The sequence below is a fragment of the Hylobates moloch genome, unplaced genomic scaffold (genome assembly GCF_009828535.3).
Source record: "Hylobates moloch isolate HMO894 unplaced genomic scaffold, HMol_V3 SCAFFOLD_20, whole genome shotgun sequence".
Lineage (NCBI taxonomy): Eukaryota > Metazoa > Chordata > Mammalia > Primates > Hylobatidae > Hylobates > Hylobates moloch.
This window is the reverse complement of record NW_026652295.1, coordinates 20,793,149-20,814,430: the sequence shown is the minus strand read 5'-3', so window position 1 is coordinate 20,814,430 and position 21,282 is coordinate 20,793,149. Positions and strand designations below refer to the sequence as shown.

General features: G+C 40.6%; 1 protein-coding gene across 1 annotated transcript; it reads right to left on the bottom strand.

Moving 5' to 3' along the window:
- Window positions 1–453: 453 nt before the first annotated feature.
- On the bottom strand, window positions 454–1,055 carry LOC116460223 (ubiquitin-ribosomal protein eS31 fusion protein-like). The gene has a single exon (XM_032753976.2). It carries the CDS (start codon window positions 934–936, stop codon window positions 454–456), a length of 483 nt encoding a protein of 160 aa, XP_032609867.1. The 5' UTR covers window positions 937–1,055.
- Window positions 1,056–21,282: the final 20,227 nt, after the last annotated feature.

Below are 21,282 nucleotides of genomic sequence, written 5' to 3'. Positions count from 1 at the left end.
TCATGCCTGTAATCCCAGCACTCTGGGAGACCGAGGAGTGTGGATCACTTGAGGTTAGGAGTTCGAGACCAGCCTGGCCAACATAGTGAAATCCTATCTTTACTAAAAATACAAAAATTAGCTGGGTGCAGTGGCACCCGCCTATAGTCCCAGTTACTTGGGATGCTGAGGTGGGAGAATTGCTTGAATCCAGGAGGTGGAGGTTGCAGTGAGCCGAGATTGTGCCACTGCACTTTAGCCTGGGCAACACAGTGAGACTGTGTCTCAAAAACAAAATTTCCTGAATGTTTACTGTCTGTTATTTCATGTAATTCTCCCAGTAATTCTCTGAGGTAGATATATTATTGTTATCCCCATTTTTTTAGAAAACTGAAAATTATAAATAGCTTGATCAAAGTCCTCCAGCTAGAAAGTGGTTTTCTGTTTTGTTTTTAGTTCATGTCTTTTATTAACTCATACAGTTAATAAAACAACTTCTGGTTTGTCGAAGCAGTAAGTCAGACAACATTTGCCACAATAATGTCTGTCAAAGTGGCCTGCCATAAACACCCCAGCACCACATTCATCAGAAGGGCACTCTCGACGAAGGCGACTAATGTTGCCATTCTCATCCACCTTATAATATTTCAGGACAGCCAGCTTAACCTTCTTTCTCTTGTGCTTATTCTTCTTGGGAGTGGTGTAAGACTTCTTCTTCCTTTTCTTAGCACCACCACGAAGTCTCAACACAAGATGAAGAATAGACTCCTTTTGAATATTGTAGTCAGACAAAGTACGTCCATCTTCCAGCTGCTTGCCAGCAAAGATCAGTCTTTGCTGATCAGGAGGAATTCCTTCCTTATCCCGGATCTTGGCCTTTACATTTTCTATCATATCCGAGGGTTCATCCTCGAGGGTGATGGTCTTCCCTGTAAGGGTTTTCACGAAAATCTGCATTTTGGTGGCGGCTCCACCGCAGATGGCGGATCAAAAAGTGAAAGCAGAGTCCTTGCTATTTACCTCTATATTATATTGTTTCCCAAGGAAAGGTGATCTATTGTCTAAAAAAGCTAAGTAAATCTTGGACTGCACTAATAGTATTATGACATCAATGTCCAGAAAAACGGTAGTCTCTCTTTTCTGGTCAGAACATCTGTGCAACATTGCTCTTTACTCTGGAGCCCACACTCAGACAGGAACCACTGTCTCCTTCCTACATCCATACCTCCTTTGCCTTAGTCTCAGGGGATAAGAAGGATGCTCAAAGCCAACTCTCTCACCCTGCTCTTGGCCCCATCTCCTGTCTCCTCAGGAGCTCCATCAGCTGACCCTTCAAGCTCTCATATCTTCAACTTATCACATTCTGCCTATTCTTTTTTCCTCAGCAATTATTATTATTATTATTATTATTTTGAGACAGAGTTTCGCTCTGTCGCCCAGGCTGGAGTGCAGTGTCGCGATCTCGGCTCACGGCAAGCTCCGCCTCCCGGGTTCACACCATTCTCCTGCCTCAGCCTCTCGAGTAGCTGGGACTACAGGCGCCTGCCACCACGCCTGGCTTAATTTTTGTATTTTTAGTAGAGATGGGGTTTCACCGTGTTAGCCAGGATGGTCTCGATCTCCTGACCTCGTGATCCACCCGCCTCGGCCTCCCAAAGTGCTGGGATTATAGGCGTGAGTCACCACACCCGGCCAGCAATTAAATTTATTCAGAAAGTTTCCACCCCAATAAATAACCCCCACAAAACTTCATTTGTGGAAATGTGCACTTTGTAAACTACTGCTTCTAATGAGTCCTTGTTAATCACACTTCTTAAAAGAATATTCAACCTAGGCTGTCTCCATCTCCTTACTTCCCATCTACATCTTCAGTTTCCAAGACACGTGGCCTTGGGCTCTCTCCTGCCTCTTTACTTACATGATGCTGTAGCATGACTCAACCATTTTGAGCTTCAATTTCCTTCCTCAACTGCAAAACAAGAAAGTTGAAAGAATCAATTGTTTTCATTTACTTTTTTTTTAAAGGCACCTGAGGAACAGTTTACGTTATGTGAATTAATCAGGGAAAGCTTACATAGTATTTTTTTTTTTTTTTTTTGGAGACAGAGACTCGCTGTGTCACCCAGGCTAGAGTAGAGTGGTGCAATCTTGGCTCACTGCAACCTCCGCCTCCCAGGTTCAAGCGATTCTTTTGCCTCAGCTTCCCGAGTAGCTGGGATATAGGCGTGCGCCACCAAGCCCGGCTAATTTGTGTATTTTTAGTAGAGATGGGGTTTCACTATGTTGGCCAGCTGTTCACGAACTCCTGACCTCCTGTATTTCCCAGCATCTGCAAAATACAAGCCCCTCCTCAGTGGCAGCTATCTTTAAAAGTCAAAGAAGTTTACAGATTGTATTATTGTATTTTAAGGGCTGCTCATTTATCTGACGTGGATCTAGAAAGCATTCATGAATCTGTTAAGTCTAGTTTTCACAAATGTGCTCTCCTACTACTAAATCAAGATAACTTTTAATTCCCAATGACACTGCGAACCTAAACTCTGTATAGTCTTATTGGCTTTCCACTGGTTTTCTCATTACATTATTCTTAACACAAGAAGGCTGACTGCTTCTGCTTTTTGATACTTAGGAAATAACTTTGGTGGCCATAACAGTATTTAACTTATCATGGAAACAGTGGTGTGTTGAGTGATAAAATGAATGAAAAGTGGCTGGTTCCATTTTGAATTATCAGCATATTCAAGTCCAACAGAGCTTAAAGGAAAAAAAAATTATCAGCATAATAAGCATTAGTGACAGGAAGGATCCAAGGAAAGAAAATCCACTGTCAGTCTGCCTCTACCCTGGGATTGTCATTCTCCAGTACTACATCCTCTGAGAACAGGAAAAAAATCTGACTCACTTTGGCAAAGCACTTTAGAAGTAGATAATTTCACAAAGGCATGGAAAGCCTTAAGCATCTATTGCAAATGTAATATAATTATATTTCTAAACTTCACCATCTAGAAGATATTAAGAACACTGGTGGTGTTGGAAAGTTCTGATTCTCTTTAACTCTTAGGCCACTTCTGTATGCAGTCGTTGAAGCATGCAATATTCTTCAAGGAAAAATCCTCAAATTTCTTAAACGTAGGAGCGAAACAGTAATTAACTTAGTATCATGTTCTAGCACAAAGGATAATTTCTTCACCAGATACTTATTTGACTTTTTGCAGCTGTTGGCTCTTGACCATTTACAGAACATGATTAGAATAAAAAATCACTAAAGAGAGGAGAGAAATGGAATGAGAGGTGGGGTCCAAGAGCAGTGGGATGGAGAGTGAGTAGTGGTATGCAACTACATCATTTTAGATTAATAGAATTACTCCAAATGTTAGAGAATTCAATTACATTTGTAGGTGTATTTTTAAATAGCACAAACTTTTAAAAGCACATTCACATGCGTTATGCGTTTGTGTGCAGTACTCACAAAATGTTTACATTCCCAGCTTAAAACTTATTTATAAGATAGGAAAGGTAACTGCTTTGCCCAATGTCTACTAATTCCCAGCACAAAGATCTCTTCCCCATGCCGCATACACACACGTACTTAGTTTTATCTCTGACCTACATTAGTTTCTCTTCCTGAAGTTAGGCGAGAGAGAGAGAGAGAGCAAGAATGGGAGAGAGAAAAAGAAAGACATGCAATTGAACTTGCTATTAAAATTAAATGGAATAGGCCAGACGCAGTGACTCACACCTGTAATCCCAGCACTTTGGGAGGCCGAGGAGGGTGAATCACTTGAGGTCAGGAGTTTGAGACCAGCCTGGCCAACATGGCAAAACCCTGTTTCTACTAAAAATACAAAAATTAGCTGGACGTGGTGGTGCGTGCTTGTAATCCCAGCTGCTTGGGAGGCTGAGGCAGGAGAATCGCTTGAACCTGGGAGGCGGAGGTTGCAGTGAGCCAAGATCATGCCACTGTACTCCAGCCTAGGCAACAGAGTGAGGCTCTGTCTCAAAAATAAAAATAAAAATAAATAAATAAAATAAAATGGAATGAGAAGTTAGCGACACTTGGACTTGGAAAACACTTTGGAAGCACATCCAGATGCTAGAAAGAGCCCTACGTTAAGGAAACAAAAACCCTGCATCACTGTGTGTTTTTCCAAAAATAGACTGCATTTGATGATCAACTTCGAAAAGCTTATAGTGTTTACATAATGTAGAAAAAAAAACCCAAGCTTCATACTTAGCTTTTAAATGTACACTTAGAGCCTACACTTTTGTGTATTTTACCAAATATTCTTCAAAGGAGTTATAGCTTAGTATTAAACAGAATTTTTCTTTTTTTTTAAAAGAACAACCTTAAAGTGTGCCATAGGTAAAAGAACCACTTTAGGGGAATATTCTATTAAACATGTTTTCATGGAGGGATCATATAGCATGCAATTATTTTGCAGTTACCTTTCAGCCCCTTGCTATGTAATTATTCATTTAGTTATATGTGCTTTACAAATTCGCAGCCCCAAAGAGCTAAAAAAAAAAAAAAAATTACACAGAAAATGGTGATTATCCTTAGAGTTACATGGTTTCTCAAAGTATTTACTTTGCCATTTAATTTGTTAGGTCTGAATTCATATCATGACCTCATGGTAATCATGTGCTTACAGAGGGACTTCCATGGATGTTGGGGCCTCAAAATATTGTGGGAAAGCACTTAGGAACAGGTGCAAATCCAAAATGGTGAGTACTATGTGTTCATACACACTCCTGGCTTATACAGGGATAGCAGTAAATATTGCTGGATGCATGCATGTGTATACACGTGAACACATAAACATACATCTGCAGGTGCCTTAGGTCTCCTAAAGACTGGTCCACTTCACCAGGGTTAGGAAACCTTTTACCTAGTCAATCAAAGGCCACTCCACTTACAAAGCCACCCACATGTGTTAGATTTATTTGATGGTCAAGGGAAGAGAAACATAAACATCTCAACTTCCTTTTAAAATCAAGAACAACAAACTAAAAATATTGCCATTAAATACAAGAAGTAAAACCACCCAGTTTGGGAGGGACAGCAGGAAGCACACAGAGGACTACCTCAGATCTTTAAACACCAGAGGACTCCGCCTTTAATCTGCCTTGAATGTATAGGTATTATAAAAGGATACGGCTTCTAGGGTGGGGCAGAATAATCTGCTACTTGAGTCCAAATTGTGGTGTCTTGAAGCCAGCTCCTACTGGCTTATGAGAGCTAATTGTTAAATACCCAGCAATTTTTCGAACAGGTTGTTAAGCTGTTGGAATCTTGAAATCAGCCGTGATGGGAGTGTTTACACCACAGAAATTGGCAAACACTACAAGCCAGGTCTCCCTCCAGCCTCCACCCCAGAGAGCCAATTTACCAGCACAGCGATGAGTTCAAATATTATTAAGGAACACTTTAATGAAAAAGCCCAATTTTCTGATAATTCTTATGGGACAGAGTCTCTCTACTCACTAACTCTTAGACTTTAAACCTTCCCCTGAGTGACTCCAAGTCTAATTTCTATTTTTCCCTTTTTTTCTCTAGGCTCTTCCTATCCCCTTGGAGCCTATCACAACTAAACAGTAATTTGAAAGATGGCCATATTTGAATATTAATGGTTAAGAGGACAAGATTTGAATTCGAATCTAGATTAGACACATCCGGGTTTGAATCCAGCAGCCTGCATTCACCAGATGTGTGATTTAAACAATATGTACTCCACAGGCTTTTGCTTTTTTCTGAAAAGGGCATCATAATAATTACCTACTGGAGTTCTTGTGGGAATAATAGTAATATTTCCCTTACAGGATTGTTGTAGGAATTAGACAAGTAATTACATGTAAAGTACTTGGAACTCTGGCTACAGAAAGCTATATGAATGGTAACTATGTGATGTGATAGATATGTTAATTAGCTTGATTGTGAAAATCATTTCACAATGTGTATGTATGTAAAAACATCATGGGCCAGGCGTGGTGGCTCATGCCTGTAATCCTAGCACTTTGGAGGCTGAGGCAGATGGATCACCTGAGATCAGGAATTCAAGACCAGCCTGGCCAACATGGTGAAACCCCATCTCTACTAAAAATACAAAACTTAGCTGGGCGTGGTGGCGGGCACCTGTAATCCCAGCTACTTGGGAAGCTGAGGCAGGAGAATCGCTTGACCCCAGGAGGCGGAAGTTGTGGTGATCCAAGATCGCACCATTGCACTCCAGCCTGAACGACAAGAGTGAAACTCCATCTCAAAAAGCCAAAACAAAACAAAACATCATGTCATACAGCTTAAATATACAAAAGTTTTACTTTTCAATTGTATCTTAATAACTTTGGGAAAAAGGAGAAATCCCTATCCATGTACTTATAATTGAATGTATTAATATGATTGGGAAGATTAAGATACCATGTGTACCTAGGACACTGTAGACACTCAGCAAATGGTAATTGTTTCTATTCCTCTTCTTGAAGTTCTGCTGTTATACAGAATTAATATTTGGGCTCAAACACATTTTCTGCAGGAGCTGGAAGGCTGATGTCTCCTGGGCCTTAGCCTGGCCATTTGTCACACCTGATGCCGTTTTTAGAAGTAGACCTTTAGCTCTGAAAATGAACAAGCCCAAAGTGGCTGGGCCAGGAGACCCACACGCAGAAGGAGACAGGGCAAGGAGAGCAGCAGGCTCTTCCCTTTCTTTGAACTTACAGAACTTATTGCCTGGAACTCTGAGTCTATAATAACTGTTTCTGACTTTACTCTGTATTCTCTTTTACAGGGGATAGTATTTGAATCTTGGGTACCACGGTGACGATGTTATTCCCGTTTTGTGCTTTTGTGGCTGGGCTGCGATAGGTGGAAGTTAGGGGGCTTCTGCACCACCTCTCCTCAGCTGCTTCACTTCCCTCTCCCTGGAGTAGTGGTCTCGCTTTCCATAACACTCTGGCGGCAGAGAATCTGTGGGACCCATTCCGTGGGCAAGCCAAGGCCAACAGCAAAAGCAAAGGGGAGATGTCTCCCTGGCTCGTGGCCCGCTGACAGGGCCGATATGACATTCCAACTCCTTGGCCTTTGTAGACTGAGTCCTCTGGGGCCTTTAGGTAAAGCCTCTTCCCCCAAAGCTCAATCTCATTAACAGAGGAGCTCTTAGCTCTGAAAAATATAGTATGTCTCAGCAGATGTGCAGATTGACCATTAGGTTCCTCAAGGGAAAACATAGTCAAGAATGAAGCTATGTTACCTGTAAGGGTTAGAGGCTTGATTGTACGTTTTGGATACAGTGACCCTTGGTTTTAATGTGGTTTCTCTAAAATCTCTAAAATCATGCTGAAACTATGCCTATCAATAATAACCCTGTTGAATTGTGATGCTATGATTACAGAATTTATACAGAAATAGCACTAGCCCTTTAAATATCCATGCACCATAAGAGGCAAGAACAACAGGATAAATCTCCATTCTCTAGAATCCCACGTTGGTTGTATATGGTGTTTTTGTTTGTTTTATTTGTTGTCCATAATCTCTTTAAAATGCCTTTTTTTATATCAGTCCAAATAATGTCAATCTACCATGATGAACAATTGAAAAGGAGAAAGAAGAAGGAGGAGAAACAAGAGGAAAATAATCACAGCTAACAGCCAGGGGAGGTGTGCATGTGTGAGGATCCATGCTATTAAGTGGTTTAAATGCACCACTTTGTGTAGTGTACATAACTACCTAAGAAGCACACATTATCAGCCCTGTGTGACACAAGAGGAAGATGAGTCCCAGAGAAGGGGATCAACTTGTCCAAGGTCACACAGATAATCAGTGGTATAGGCAGGACTCAAACATAGGCCAACTGACCCAAGAGCTTTAGGCTTAACCATTGGGATTTTTATTTTTAAGCATTTTGGATTTGGGGATTGAAATAAGTGAACACATGAAACAAATTGGCATAATTAAATATATTAGAACATATAAACCAATTTTCTTTTCTTTTTGCTTTTTGTTTTTTTGTTTTGTTTTAGAGACAAGGTCTTGCTCTGTCATCCAGGATGAAGTGCAGTAGGTGCCATCATGGCTCACTGCAGCCTGCAGCTTCAAACTCCTGGATCGAGAGATACAGCTTCAGCCTCCCAAGTAGTTGGGACTACAGGCACACGCCACCATACTTTGCTAATTTAAAAAAAAATTTAATATCTTTACATATTTTTGTTTACTTTTTTGATTCTGACCTCAGGTGATGCATTGTCTGCCTCCAAGGTCTGGTTTACAGGAACAATGACCCGCCTCAGGTTACCCAGGCTGGTCTTGAATCCCTGACCTCAAGTGATCCTCCTGCCTTGGCCACTCAAAGTGCTAGAATTACAGGCATGAACCACTGCTCCTGGCCCAGCTGTTTTAAAAAGCAACAATCTTGAATTGTAATGTTTGCCAATTTTTGTTGTGCAAATACTCCCTCTATGGTTGATTTCAAGCTGCCAATGGTTTAGTACCCAGGTTGCAAAATTCCTGAATATTTAAAAATTGTCTCTCTCACCACCTGGCTCCAGCACACCCCTGTCTGTTAATATGCAATGGAGAGAGTCTGATGTAGGTTTAGGACACATGGCCTTGGGCTCTCCTGCCTCTTATATGATGCTGTAGCATGACTCAACCATTTTGAGCTTCAATTTCCTTCATCAACTGCAAAACAAGAAAGTTGAAAGAATCAATTGCTTTTACTTAATTTTTTTTCAAGGCACCTGAGGAAGTGTTTATGTCATGTGAACTAATCAGGGAAAGCCAACATAGTATTTTTTTTTTCTTTTTGAGATGGAGACTCTCTGTTGCCCAGGCTGCAGTGCAGTGGCACGATCTCAGCTCACTGCAACCTCCACCTCCCGGGTTCAAGCAATTCTCCAGCCTCTGCCTCCCAAGTAGCTGGGATTATAGGCACGAGCCACCACGCCTGGCTAATTTTCGTATTTTTAGTAGTGACAGGGTTTCACCATGTTGGCCAGGCTGGTCATGAACTCCTGATCTCAAATGATCCACCCAGCTTGGCCTCCCAAAGTGCTGGGATTACAGGTGTGAGCCACCATGCTGGGCCCATAGTATTTCTTTTTAAATGTGAAGATGGGGAATCTGCTAGTAACTAAAAAGGTCACTTTTAAGAAGAAACACTCAATCTTAAGTTTAATGAAATTCAATACATGTAGTTATCTATTCCCCTTCCCACCCCCCTAATCTTGTCTAGGCTTTTCTTTAACTTGCTTCCTTACTGGGTAACAGTTGGAACAGAGACAATCAAAGTCACTTTGTGATTTCACTTTGGAAGTATTTTGATTTTCTAAGGCAAAGGTGAGGATATTTAATATAATTAGTTTCCTTTGTAATCCGATTTATCATATTGCATATGCATATAAAAGTATTATTGAAAAGTAATCCACAGACTTCTCAAGAGTGCTAGAGAGTGTATGGCAAAAAAAAAAAAAAAAAAAAAAAATCAGAAAAAATCAGAGTAGAGGGTTTAGGAAGAGAATGTTTTCCTTCCTCAGTGCTGAAGAGGGGAGATTTCTAGCAAAGGAATTAAGAGCCACTCTCCTCATTGGACTCTCTCTCAAAGTGCAAAAGGAAAAGAAAATGTATACCTTATTCTTCTGAATAAATATCTAAAATTCATGGAAATTTATTAGGCATATAGAGTTTTGATTGACTTTCTTTCACAAAGCATGTTATCCATTTTTCCACCTCCCTCCTTTTTTAAAAAAATTTGTTGCTATATAGTCTTTAGGTCAATGTTTATAGTTGAAAAATAACACTTTCCCTTATGGGGAAGCATGTGGTTTCAAGATAATCTACAATGAAAGAAAAACTTTATGTTCTCATGTTGGAGAGTTGGATGTCTCTAAACTTTCTTGTCTAACAGGAAGATGACTTTAGTAGAGACTGGTTTTCTCCATGTTGGTCAGGCTGGTCTCAAACTCCTGACCTCAGGTGATCTGCCTGCCTCGGCCTCCGAAAGTGCTGGGATTATAGGCATGAGCCACTGCGCCTACAGGAAGATGACTTTACATTGCCTCATTCCTGTAATGAATACTGTGGAGACCTGCCACTTGCCAGGCCGGCTGAAGGCACTGGGGCCAGTGAGATAAATGTGTCATGCCCCTATCCTCAAAGAACTCCCAAATTCACAGAGGAGGACACGAGGTGAACAAAACGTTATGTCACAGGTGGGCAGTGAGTGCTGTAAGACAAGAAGAAGCTGTAGGAGGGTGTACCTACTACATGTGGCTAGACTGTCCCCACATATGGGTCGATCACAGCTATATAGGTGTTATCTATTAAAATTATTTTCTTTTTATTGATTAGTACAGAATTTTATTTTCTTTTATTATTATTATTTTTTGAGCTGGAGTTTCACTCTTATCCCCCAGGCTGAAGTGCAATGGCGTGATCTCTGCTCAAGGCAACCTCTACCTCCCTGAATCAAGCGATTCTCCTGCCTCAGCCTCCCAAGTAGCTGGGATTACAGGAGCCCGCCACCACGCCTGGCTAATTTTTGTATTTTTAGTAGAGAAGGGGTTTCGCCATGTTAGCCAGGCTGGTCTTGAACTCCTGACCTCAGGTGATCCACCCGCCTCAGCCTCCCACAGTGCTGGGATTACAGGCGTGAGCCACCGTGCCAGACCATTGATTAGTACAGAATTTTAACAGTAAAGATAAGAATAGATAAATTTAAGGGCTCATTTTCATTTATTCATCCTCATGCTATAACATACAGTGTATTTGAATTTCCAAGCACAAATTCACAGGTGCAAAAAAATAACACATGACATTATTTCATCAGTGGTTCTTAATCTTGGGTATATGGTAGAATATGGCACCTGGGAGAGTTTTCAAAAAATACCAAAGCTTGAGCTAATTCTCGGTGAGCAAGGACCTTAAAAAACTCTCGAGCAAAAATGGGATGCCCTCAAGGAGGGTGAGACACTGTCAGAATCTCTCCTGCCCCAAGGACCCAGACTGATCACCAACGTTCATGGCACAAATTGGCTATAGGGGCTTCCCGGCCGAATACTCCCTATTAGCACTGGGAGATGGGCACCGAGCCTGCCATATGATGAAGCAGAAGTGGCCTCCCTAGAAAAGCTCCTCACCCCTCAGAAATGATTTCCTACCTTGAAAATTGATACTTGAAATTTCACAGTTAGATGGCCACACCTTTTCCAGAAGCTTTATTTTCTTCAAAAATAGAAGTGTCTCTAAGGAGTTACAGTAAAACTTCCTGGTGATTTGTATCATTTGGGGCTCATCTCCTCATAGCAGATTTTGAAAGGGGTTAGCAAGGTAAGCTTATGAGACTATTGGATTCTACTATTGAGCATTGGAAAAGGTGCAAGAAGAGAAGCCTGTATTTGGCACTTTGAGCATGGGTCTGCAGCTCACCCTAAAAGTGGAGTTGGTCCCTTATTTGAATATCACTTAATACTCTTTGTAATGCTATCATTATAGGGATGATGCTTGCTCTTCTAGTTTTGACCTCTTTGCTGTCTAGAAACTTTTTCATGTCAAAAGTTCACATTGTTCATTCATATCAAAAGAACCAAAAGAGATACAAACAGAAAAATACAATTTATATGGCAGAAGTGGGGAAAATCGGGAAATCCCTTACAAAGTGAGTAGCACAGGTCAGGGTGTCGTTCCTCGTATGCTTTCATACAAGATGGTATGTATCATTCTCGCTTAGAAACATAAGCACCTGTCCTCAGAGAGGCGGGTCGCGGATGGTTCTGTAGAGCACTCAGCACATTCTGAGTGCTCCGTCAATGTTGAGGCTATGAGGTAATCTTCTGAGGATGTCTCCTCAGAGGAAGGTGCTATGCAAATACTGGTATTGTTATTCTTTTAGCACAAATTTATAATTGACTTTCTGTTAAACATCGCAGCAAGTTAAATTAATTCAGTATGATTACAGTCATTAAACAAATGCCTAGTAATGACTGCCTTCCTATTTTAGCAATTCCTCAAACCACTGGGGTAATACTATATAAGGATTTTGCTCCATTGTCAGATTAATTGGGTTGTACAACCTGCGTTTCACGATAGAGCATGCACACTACCTTGGCAGCAACCGGACCATGATTTAAGACTAGTGCTGAACTAATTTACCTTCGAGTTTTCTCTCTTGCTCTTGCCATTCCGTTAGGTACAATTGACTAGTTCATTACAGCATACAAGTAGCTTAGGGCCATTTCTACCTGTTAAAAAAGAAGTGTGTTTTTCAAACCAAAATGTGGGCAGGAATTCTCCCGCAATCATTCTCACAACACTGAAACCAGCCAAAGCTAGAGAGGCAGCGATGGCTTTAACCTGTGCTCGCATTGGGGTGGTCACCCTAGGAATTACCTGCCATCTTAGCAAGCAGGACAGAAATAGTTAAGTCCTAAAGGCTGTGAGTTAAAAACTCTGCCTGAGAGAAAAGCAACGTAAGATGTCCCTGCCAGGTGTGGATGGAGAAAAACTGCACTCCTTAAGCCTCTCTTTCCATTGAAGGTCATCTGTCTGGTGCCACCTTAGAAACTGGTCTGATTCTGCAGAGGACATTGAATGATAACACCCCACAAGTCAGCTGACTGCTGTGTCAGAGCTGCTGCTTTCTGCATTCTCGCAACTGCCAGCTCCAGCTCCTGCAGTTTCCCAGTCGCAATGCAGCAAAGCAGAAGCAGACAACTAGGCACAAAGCAACAGAGTTTTAAAGTTTTCTTCTCCTGCTACTACTTAGCATGTCTTACTTGAGGAGTATTTACCTTTGTTTAGCCAGGAGCAGAGATGCAGCCTGAATGTACACGATGGCTTCTAACTTGGCAGCGTGAATTTTCAGCTGAGCAGGTACTGCTCGGAGACTTGTAACCAAACCGCCTCTGTTGGAGCACGGCTGGTTTCCCACCATGTGTGTGAATAGTTTGGGGGCTTCTTATGCCACGCTGCTCTACCTGCAGGAATAAAGGCTAGGACAAAGGAGAGGATGCTTGCCATGGTTTGTCTGGCTGGGGCCTGTGCGAGCGACTCACCGCACTGATGCTGTGTGACTCCCCAGCTCACATTTAAGGCTGGTCACGGGGCTGGCGCAGATCCCCACTCCTCAGTTAGAGCATGGTTTAAAGGAGAAACCAGACTCCCTGACCTAAATCACTCCCAGTCCTCTCTGGATGCGGGACAGCTGTCGACTAGCAGTGACACAACCAGCCATCAAGTGGAGAATCGTTGCGACTGCAATCTGTGTGCAGGTGGAGCCCGGGAGAATGACAGTCTAATTTCGGTCATCCAATGGCTTTTTCTTATTTTTCTAAATAATCGTGCTCGCTAAGTATACAGTTGTCTGGATTAGCCTGCCTGCCATGCAGTCCTCATCAACTCTGGCTGGAAATCAGGGTGCCAGGCAAGCCGCCTTTAGCTCTGGCTCCTTTCTGCGTGATGCTATGCAGCTAGGATGGGTCATGCTGACAACAAAGAAGGAAGCAGAAAGCATCACTTTCTCTTCTCTTGTGATGTTAGCGGAACATAACTCTTCTTCGCAGTGATGCCCGTGTGTGTGTGTGTGTGTGTGTGTGTGTGTTTTAATTCATCTAATCGAAGAGCCTAACAAATATCATCATGGATGTGATTTTTAATGATTTGGAAAAAACAAAAAAAGACAGCCTGTGGAGACAGCGATTCGAAACAGCGGCACATTTAGGTTATTGCCAATTTGAAATACTTGGTTTGTGAAGCTGAGCCCTAAGGGACAAGCTCGGTAACTGAGGAAGAGATCGTAGATAAAGAAATAAAAATGACACGCGTAATGGAGGCTCTGCGAAGGGACTGTCAGAGCATCAGTTCATGGATGGCAATTTCACCAGGCTGAGATTGAATAATTCATAGATCGAAATTACCCTGCTTTCACCTTTCCATTTAAACCGGCATGATCTGAATCTCTAATAAATTTTCAAGATAAAGTAAAATGCCAATTTGAATCTGAAGAGCTTTTAAAACCAGATGCTGCATCCCTGAATCTTTCGGTATCTTTCACAATTATCCTATGAGAACAGCACTTCATCACGAAGCACCATTACCAGGGAAAATTACTGTGATTACAATAGCAACAATAGAACACCATCAAATGATCTCTAATTTACCTAATTTGCTAAGACTGACTGTGTGGTTTTGATATCCATTGTATGTCACCATGCCCGGCACCCGTGAAGCTATCTCGCGCTGGAACAAAAGTGGCAGCGTGTGTGTGTGTGTGTGTGTGTGTGTGTGTGTGTGTGTATGTATGTGCACGCACACCCTGCTACCTTAACTGTGAATGCCTAGCAAAGAATATTCTCGTAGGTTACAATATTTCTTTCCTTTGGTTCACGTTTTTGCTTTTTTCCAATGCCTCTACCCCAAATGTGTTTGGGGAAACGGAGAGCCTGTCATGGGTTGGGAGACTGTTTTTTGATACAGAAGAGCATTGACTTGTTAATTTATATACCCTCTTTATTTTAATGTATACAAGCATGTGTTTACTGAAAGGGAGGGAGGATGCTGTTCTGGGAGAGTAATTTTAAAATGCTGCCGAGATGTAGCATATGTGTTCGTTTCTTCTTTGAAACCCCTGTCTGTCTCTTTCAGGTTAGAAATCCTCTCAGGGAAGTTTAGTCCCGGTGTGATGTGTCAAAAACCTCTCAGATTGCAAAGAAGCTCAGGAGATACAATCAGTAATAACTCTGTACAGCTTTTATTAAAAGCATGCATGTTCAATTCAGTGATTAAATGAAGCTTCGGTACAACTTCGCCTATGTTTGTGTCTGGTCACTCTGGAGTAGAAGTCTGTACTAAAGAGAATTTTTGGGACAGGCTGCACGGTTCATCTCAGGGTAATTGTGCCATCCTGAGAAGGTGGCATGGATCATCAATCCTCCCTAGAGAACAGACTGTAATCATTAATAGGCACAATGGCTTCTGGAATTTTACTTTCAATAGTATGAAGGTAGTATGTGGGTTTCTGCTAGTCAAGTGATTTAAGTGTGATTATCGAAGGTAGGGCTTCGGAGGTATGACCACCATCTGGGAGGAAGGTAGGTTTGAAACACACCTTTCTAATGTTCTGGGGTTTTTGCTTGAGATCCTTAGCTCTGATATGTTCCTCAATCCATTATCACAGCTTTACCCCTTCCCTTATCCTGTGACCCAACAAATACCTTTGTCAGAGCAAGTAAGTTGTGTTTCTCATCATTTGTATAATTGAATATGTTTTTCATTGTGTGCTTTCAGCAAGAACACGCTTTTTTATGTTTTCTTTCTGCTTATTGTTACCTTCTGCTTATTATTATTCTCACTACCCTTGAGATAACTCACAACTTTTTTCCCTTGTGTTTTTCTAAGTACAAATGAAAACGTGGTATTTTTAAAAGTGATTTAAATATAGTTTTTGTTCCCTTTATCTAACTAAATACACTCAAGGTTTTAATGCTTTCAAAAAGAAGGGGAAAACAGTTTTACTTAGTGAATAATTTGTTTAAAAATAGTAAGCAATTCAGTAGATATCAATTATGTTACTATATTGTTTTCTTTAGATAGCTCACATTTCTAATACTGAACCCATTGTTCTTATCTTTCAAGAAAGAGTCTTGACTTAGTGACAAAGGACTTTTCAAAAGCCCACACTGCCTATGTGCTAATGTGTTTTTATTATTATTATTATTAAAACATAGTCTGGATATTCTGCAAAGGGTTTTTAATTTCTAGCATTTTAAAGCTGTTCAGTAGTTGAAGTTTGAACAGAGTAATCATTGAGTAGGTCGGTTTGCATGTCTGATGTTTAATTAATACAGGAATCCTAAGATCATCTAAGAATACTTTCAAATCAGAGTTTTGTCACTTTCTTGGGTCTCATTAGAAACTAATAATATTCACTTGATAAAAATGGGTAATTTGAAGCTTATCGTTTGATCATTCAGGTATTTATACTTTACAGTCTTGGAAAACGTCTTGTTTCTTTAGGATGCAAGTGCCAGACTATTAGTCTTTTATATAAAATATGAGCAAGAGTTTACTATTGAAATTCACTTGTTTTGCCATAAAAAAGATAAGATCCATTATATGGAGCTGCTAACTTTAAAAGTCCTAACTCCATTGTTTCTTTGAAATCAATTTTTCTTTTCAACTTTAAATAATTGAACATAAATAAGCATAACACTTTAAAATACATTGATCAGATAAGTTTTAGCAATGTTTTTGCTATTTATAGATATATCTTACTTATAATGCTCTGGATAAGCATGACATAGGTGAAAAAGACATAGAGTCACTTTACATTTGCAGGTAATTTGAAAATAAAGAATCAACTATTAAAGTATATCAGCATGAGTTAATTTAGGTGAAATCTTAGACAATCATGGGTTAACAGTATTTTGCAAGGCTTTCTTTTTTTGGTGGGAATGAGAAAAATTGGTAAAAAATTATCTCTTTACTTCTGAAAACTCTCAATCACTCCAGAACATCAGCTGCAGTTACAAAGAGTGATTTAAAATTTAAACACACAAGAACACATGCATAGGGTCCACATAAATGTGTTATGCTTTAAGATAGAATGAGTAACAGTGCCACCTAACAAGTGCAGTCACTTGTGGATATTAGTGTACTTTCTATTTTACCTCATTGCTAGCAGGGAACAAAAATCTAAACTAAACTAAAATTCTTCATAGACAATATATTAATATTTCTTGGCTATTTATTAACTAATTAACAAATGCTATAGTGAAAAAATGCATTTTTACATATAACCAAATAGGATATTCCTAGTTGACAATCACAGTTGGATTTCTCTAGTTAACATATTCCACAAGAACAACAGCATAGTATATTTTCCCCTAAGTTTTAAGTGTAGTAAAACACGCCTTTACCAAGTACCAATATTTGTGTTATACTAGTCTGCCAAGAGAAAAAGGCAGGCAAGACAAAAGAAATAGGTAAAGATAAAAGAAAGCACTCTGTATTCAGTGAGGCCTTTTATTTTTAATGGCATAATCAAAAAAGCTCAGTTATGTTGTGTCTGGGTGCCGTCTTTTTAAAAAACCTCTTCTCTCTAGTAAGATTTTTTTCCAACATTTTATTATACATTTTTGTGAACATACAAAAAAGCTAAAAAATTGTGAGCACCCATACACAAACCACCTCAACTCTATGAATAACAGTGTATTGTGCTTGTTTTGTCATGTGTCTATCCAACTATCCACCCCTCTATTCACCCATCACTCCATGTTATTGTTTTGATGCACTTATAATTAAGTTGCAGACATCAGCACACTTCACTCCTAAGGATGTGCCTGCTGAAGTGTTTCACTAGAATTCAACATTTGTTTACAGTGCTTACCTTTACGTAAGATTTGTATGTGGATGATGATGACCTGATTTTGGAAAAATGCACTGTTGTATCTTATATGACATAAACTATCTCTTTAACATGATGAATAGCTGGATGCAAACTCTCATGATTCTATATTTTAACTTGGAAGGTACAAATCCTCATTTGTGACAAAGGGAAACCGCTATGGTAGGGGTAAATGGGCCTTCCCTATCTTCAGTTGCTATGTGTCCCCCATCTCAGCCTTCACCCACCATGCCCAGGGACCACTGGTAAGTCACCATCAGTTTTGGGATGGAGGAGGTGTCCAGGCATACAAAAGTAATTCTCAGCGTCCATTTTTGTTCTTGGACCACCTTTCCTTTCTCTCTCCTGCAGGTGCATGAGAAGTAACCCATTGGCCTCTTGACCAATCACCAGCTTTCCTTCTACTTGGATTCTTCTCTGCCTCTTCTCTTTCCTCCCCAACTCTTCCCACTTAGCTTTCTCTTTTCCACTTTCTCCCTACTCCTACCTTTTCTTCTCAGAAACAAAGGAACAAATCTCTTCATTTTTCAAATCATTCTCCTGCACTCAATTTCATGGATACAAAGATGAGGGATTTAAATAATCACAAGAACTCTTAAAGGGATTAGTTTCTCTTGGTCTTAATTAAAACATAAATGAGTTGAGAATTGTCCTCTCAAGACCGCTTCAGTAATTCCTCTCTTGGATCCAGTCATGTGAATGAGATTTACTCATTCATCTTTTTTTTTTTTTTTTTTTTTTGAGACGGAGTCGTGCTCTGTCAGCAGGCTGGAGTGCAGTGGTGTGATCTCGGCCCACTGCAGCCTCCGCCTCCTGGGTTCAGGTGATCCTCCTGCCTCAGCCTCCTGAGTACCTGAGACTACAGGCATGCGCCACCATGCCCAGCTAATTTTTGTATTTTTAGTAGAGATAGGGTTTCACCATGTTGGCCAGGATGGTCTCAATCTCTTGACCTCGTGATCTGCCTGCCTCAGCCTCTCAAGGTGTTGGGATTACAGGCGTGAGCCACCGCGCCTGGCCCTACTCATTCATCTTTTAACTGAACCCTACACCAAACTTCTCTAAGATTTTAGTTTGTTTAGCTCCGAAGAATGGGGGCATTTGCTATGCTTCCAAAATCTGCTAAGTTTCATAGACTGCAGCTTCCTGTCATTAGCCATGGTCCATGGCGCTTCCATTCAGGAGCATCACAAGGCCTTATGCCCTTGGTCCTCGGCCCCCAGGGTGCAGAAGTTTCCAAAGCCTTCTTCCCTAGGTTTTGGTCCACTTACACAAGGCAGTCACCTTCCAGGTAGCTCCTCTCTCAGGCCATTTTTCTTTATTCGGTTCACCACGCCTAAAGTTTTCACTGGATAGATAACAATGAGTCTAACCTTAGCTGGAATTCTACCAATTAGCCTATTTTTATAAAGTAGTAATTGGATATGACAGACTGGTTAAGAGTTTAGGCTCTATAGGAAGACAAACCTGAACTGTAGTCTCAGTTTTGCAACTTAACTAATAGCATTACTCCGGGCAAGTCACGGAATCAAATTTTAAGCTTCACTTCTTCAGAAGGTTGTTATGAGTATTAGATGACACACACACACACACACACACACACACACACACACATATATGAATATCTGACCAAGTTTTGGAAAAATGCACTATTCTGTGTGTTTGTATGTGTGTGTGTATATATATGTATATATACAGTACACTAATACATAACAAGTATATATATATATCACAGTGTGTAGCACATATATATATATATCACAGTGTCTAGCACCTGCTTGGTACTTGTTATGAATTAGTGTCATTAAATATAATAATCATCATCATCATCTCAACAGAAGGTGCCATCATCTGAGAGCTCAGCTGGCTCTCCATCAATTAGGGTCATCTCATGGATCCTAGCAGACTACTCTCTCTTTCTACGTCCAAATTTGCTTATCCTAATGGACCTCCCATGAAAGTTCACGTTTTTCAAGGTCTGAAAATATCCCTAGCTTTCAGCTAATTGTGGGGTCCAATGAGTGACTACATTTGATAATTTTCTCAATTAGATTTCCAAATGAAAATTCAGGGGACAAAAAGATAAAGAGATTTTGGAAGTACAGAGAAGTAGTATGGCTGAGACTGTCCAGGTGTTTTACACACAATAAATTATTGACGGTAAATGTCATTTAGTCCAGCATAACATAATACGGAGTTCAATGTAATGGAAACTGAAGCCAGACTGTGGGTATCCTAATCTTGATTTTGTTACTTACTATCTGTATGACCTTGGATGAATTTTTGACCCTTCTTTGTTTCTCAGTTTTCTTATACATATAAAGTAAGGATAATGAATGATACCTTTCCCATAGGGTAGTACTGGGGATTAACTTAGTTAATATCTGCAAAACACCTAGAAGAGTATCTGGCACATAGTGGTGCTATGGAAGCATTTGTGAAATAACAAAGTAAAAATGAAAGATGGACAAAGTAATCTTTGAGTAAAGATTACTTGAGTAAAGTCATCCAGAGACGTTATCAACTTGTTCTTAATCACACAGCAAATTAGTAAAAGATCCACCATTCAGGCCGGGCACGGTAGCTCATGCCTGCAATCCCAGAAGTTTGGGAGGCCAAGGCTGGCGAATCACCTGAGGTCAGGAGTTCAAGACCAGCTTGGCCAACATGGTGAAACTCCATCTCCACTAAAAAACACAAAAAAAAATCCGGGCGTGGTGGCGGGCGCCTGTAATCCCAGCTACTACAGGAGGCTGCGCAGGGAGGATTGCTTGAACCTGGGAGGCAGAAGTTGCTGTGAGCCGAGATCACGCCACGGCACTCCAGCCTGGGCGACACAGCAAGACTCTGTCTCGGAAAAAAAAAAAAAGATCCACCATTCAACACAGATATCCAAACATTAGGCCTATTACTGAAAATTACACATTGCTCAAGAGCTACTTTTGGCCAAAACAAAATATATATTTGTATCATTGATTATATCTCTAAAGGAGAAACAAAACGTATTTTAAAAATACTACAGTACTGTTACCCTGATAAATATTTAAGTTTTTGTCTTATACCTTCTGTATTTTGTATTTTTCTTTCCACGTTGTTATTTTATTCTCTTTTCAAGTTAATTTCTTATTCCCAACCAAAGTCTGTTGAGACAGGTCAGTACTTCATTTATATGAGGTAAGCACTCCAAGAAAAGGACCAATGCCACACACACACACACACACACACACACACACACACACACACACACACAACACACACACACACACACACACACACACACACACACACACACACACAAGCATCATTGTACTTACTGTGCCAGGTAGTATTATTACAAAAGTAATTCAAGTATATGAGGAAATCGGGAAAATTGGAAAAGTGCACAGAGGCATAAAAAGGAAAATAAACCTCAGTCATAATCCCCCTACTCTTGAGAGAAGCACTGATTGTCTATGACACAATATTGTGTGTGTGTGTAACTAAATTTTGAGATTAGTCTTAAATTGCATACCCTGCTTTGCCACTTACTTTTTAAACATGAGAATATCAAGATCCTGTTTTCAAATCACTAAAATTTTTTTTTTTTTTAATTGAGCCCTTAGGCCGGGCGCGGTGGCTCACGCTTGTAATCCCAGCACTTTGGGAGGCCGAGGCGGGCGGATCACGAGGTCAGGAGATCGAGACCATGGTGAAACCCCGTCTCTACTAAAAATACAAAAAAATTAGCCGGGCGTGGTGGCGGGCGCCTGTAGTCCCAGCTACTCGGAGAGGCTGAGGCAGGAGAATGGCATGAACCCGGGAGGCGGAGCTTGCAGTGAGCCGAGATCGTGCCACTGCACTCCAGCCTGGGTGACAGAGCGAGACTCCGTCTCAAAAAACAAACAAACAAACAAAAAACAATTGAGCCCTTTAG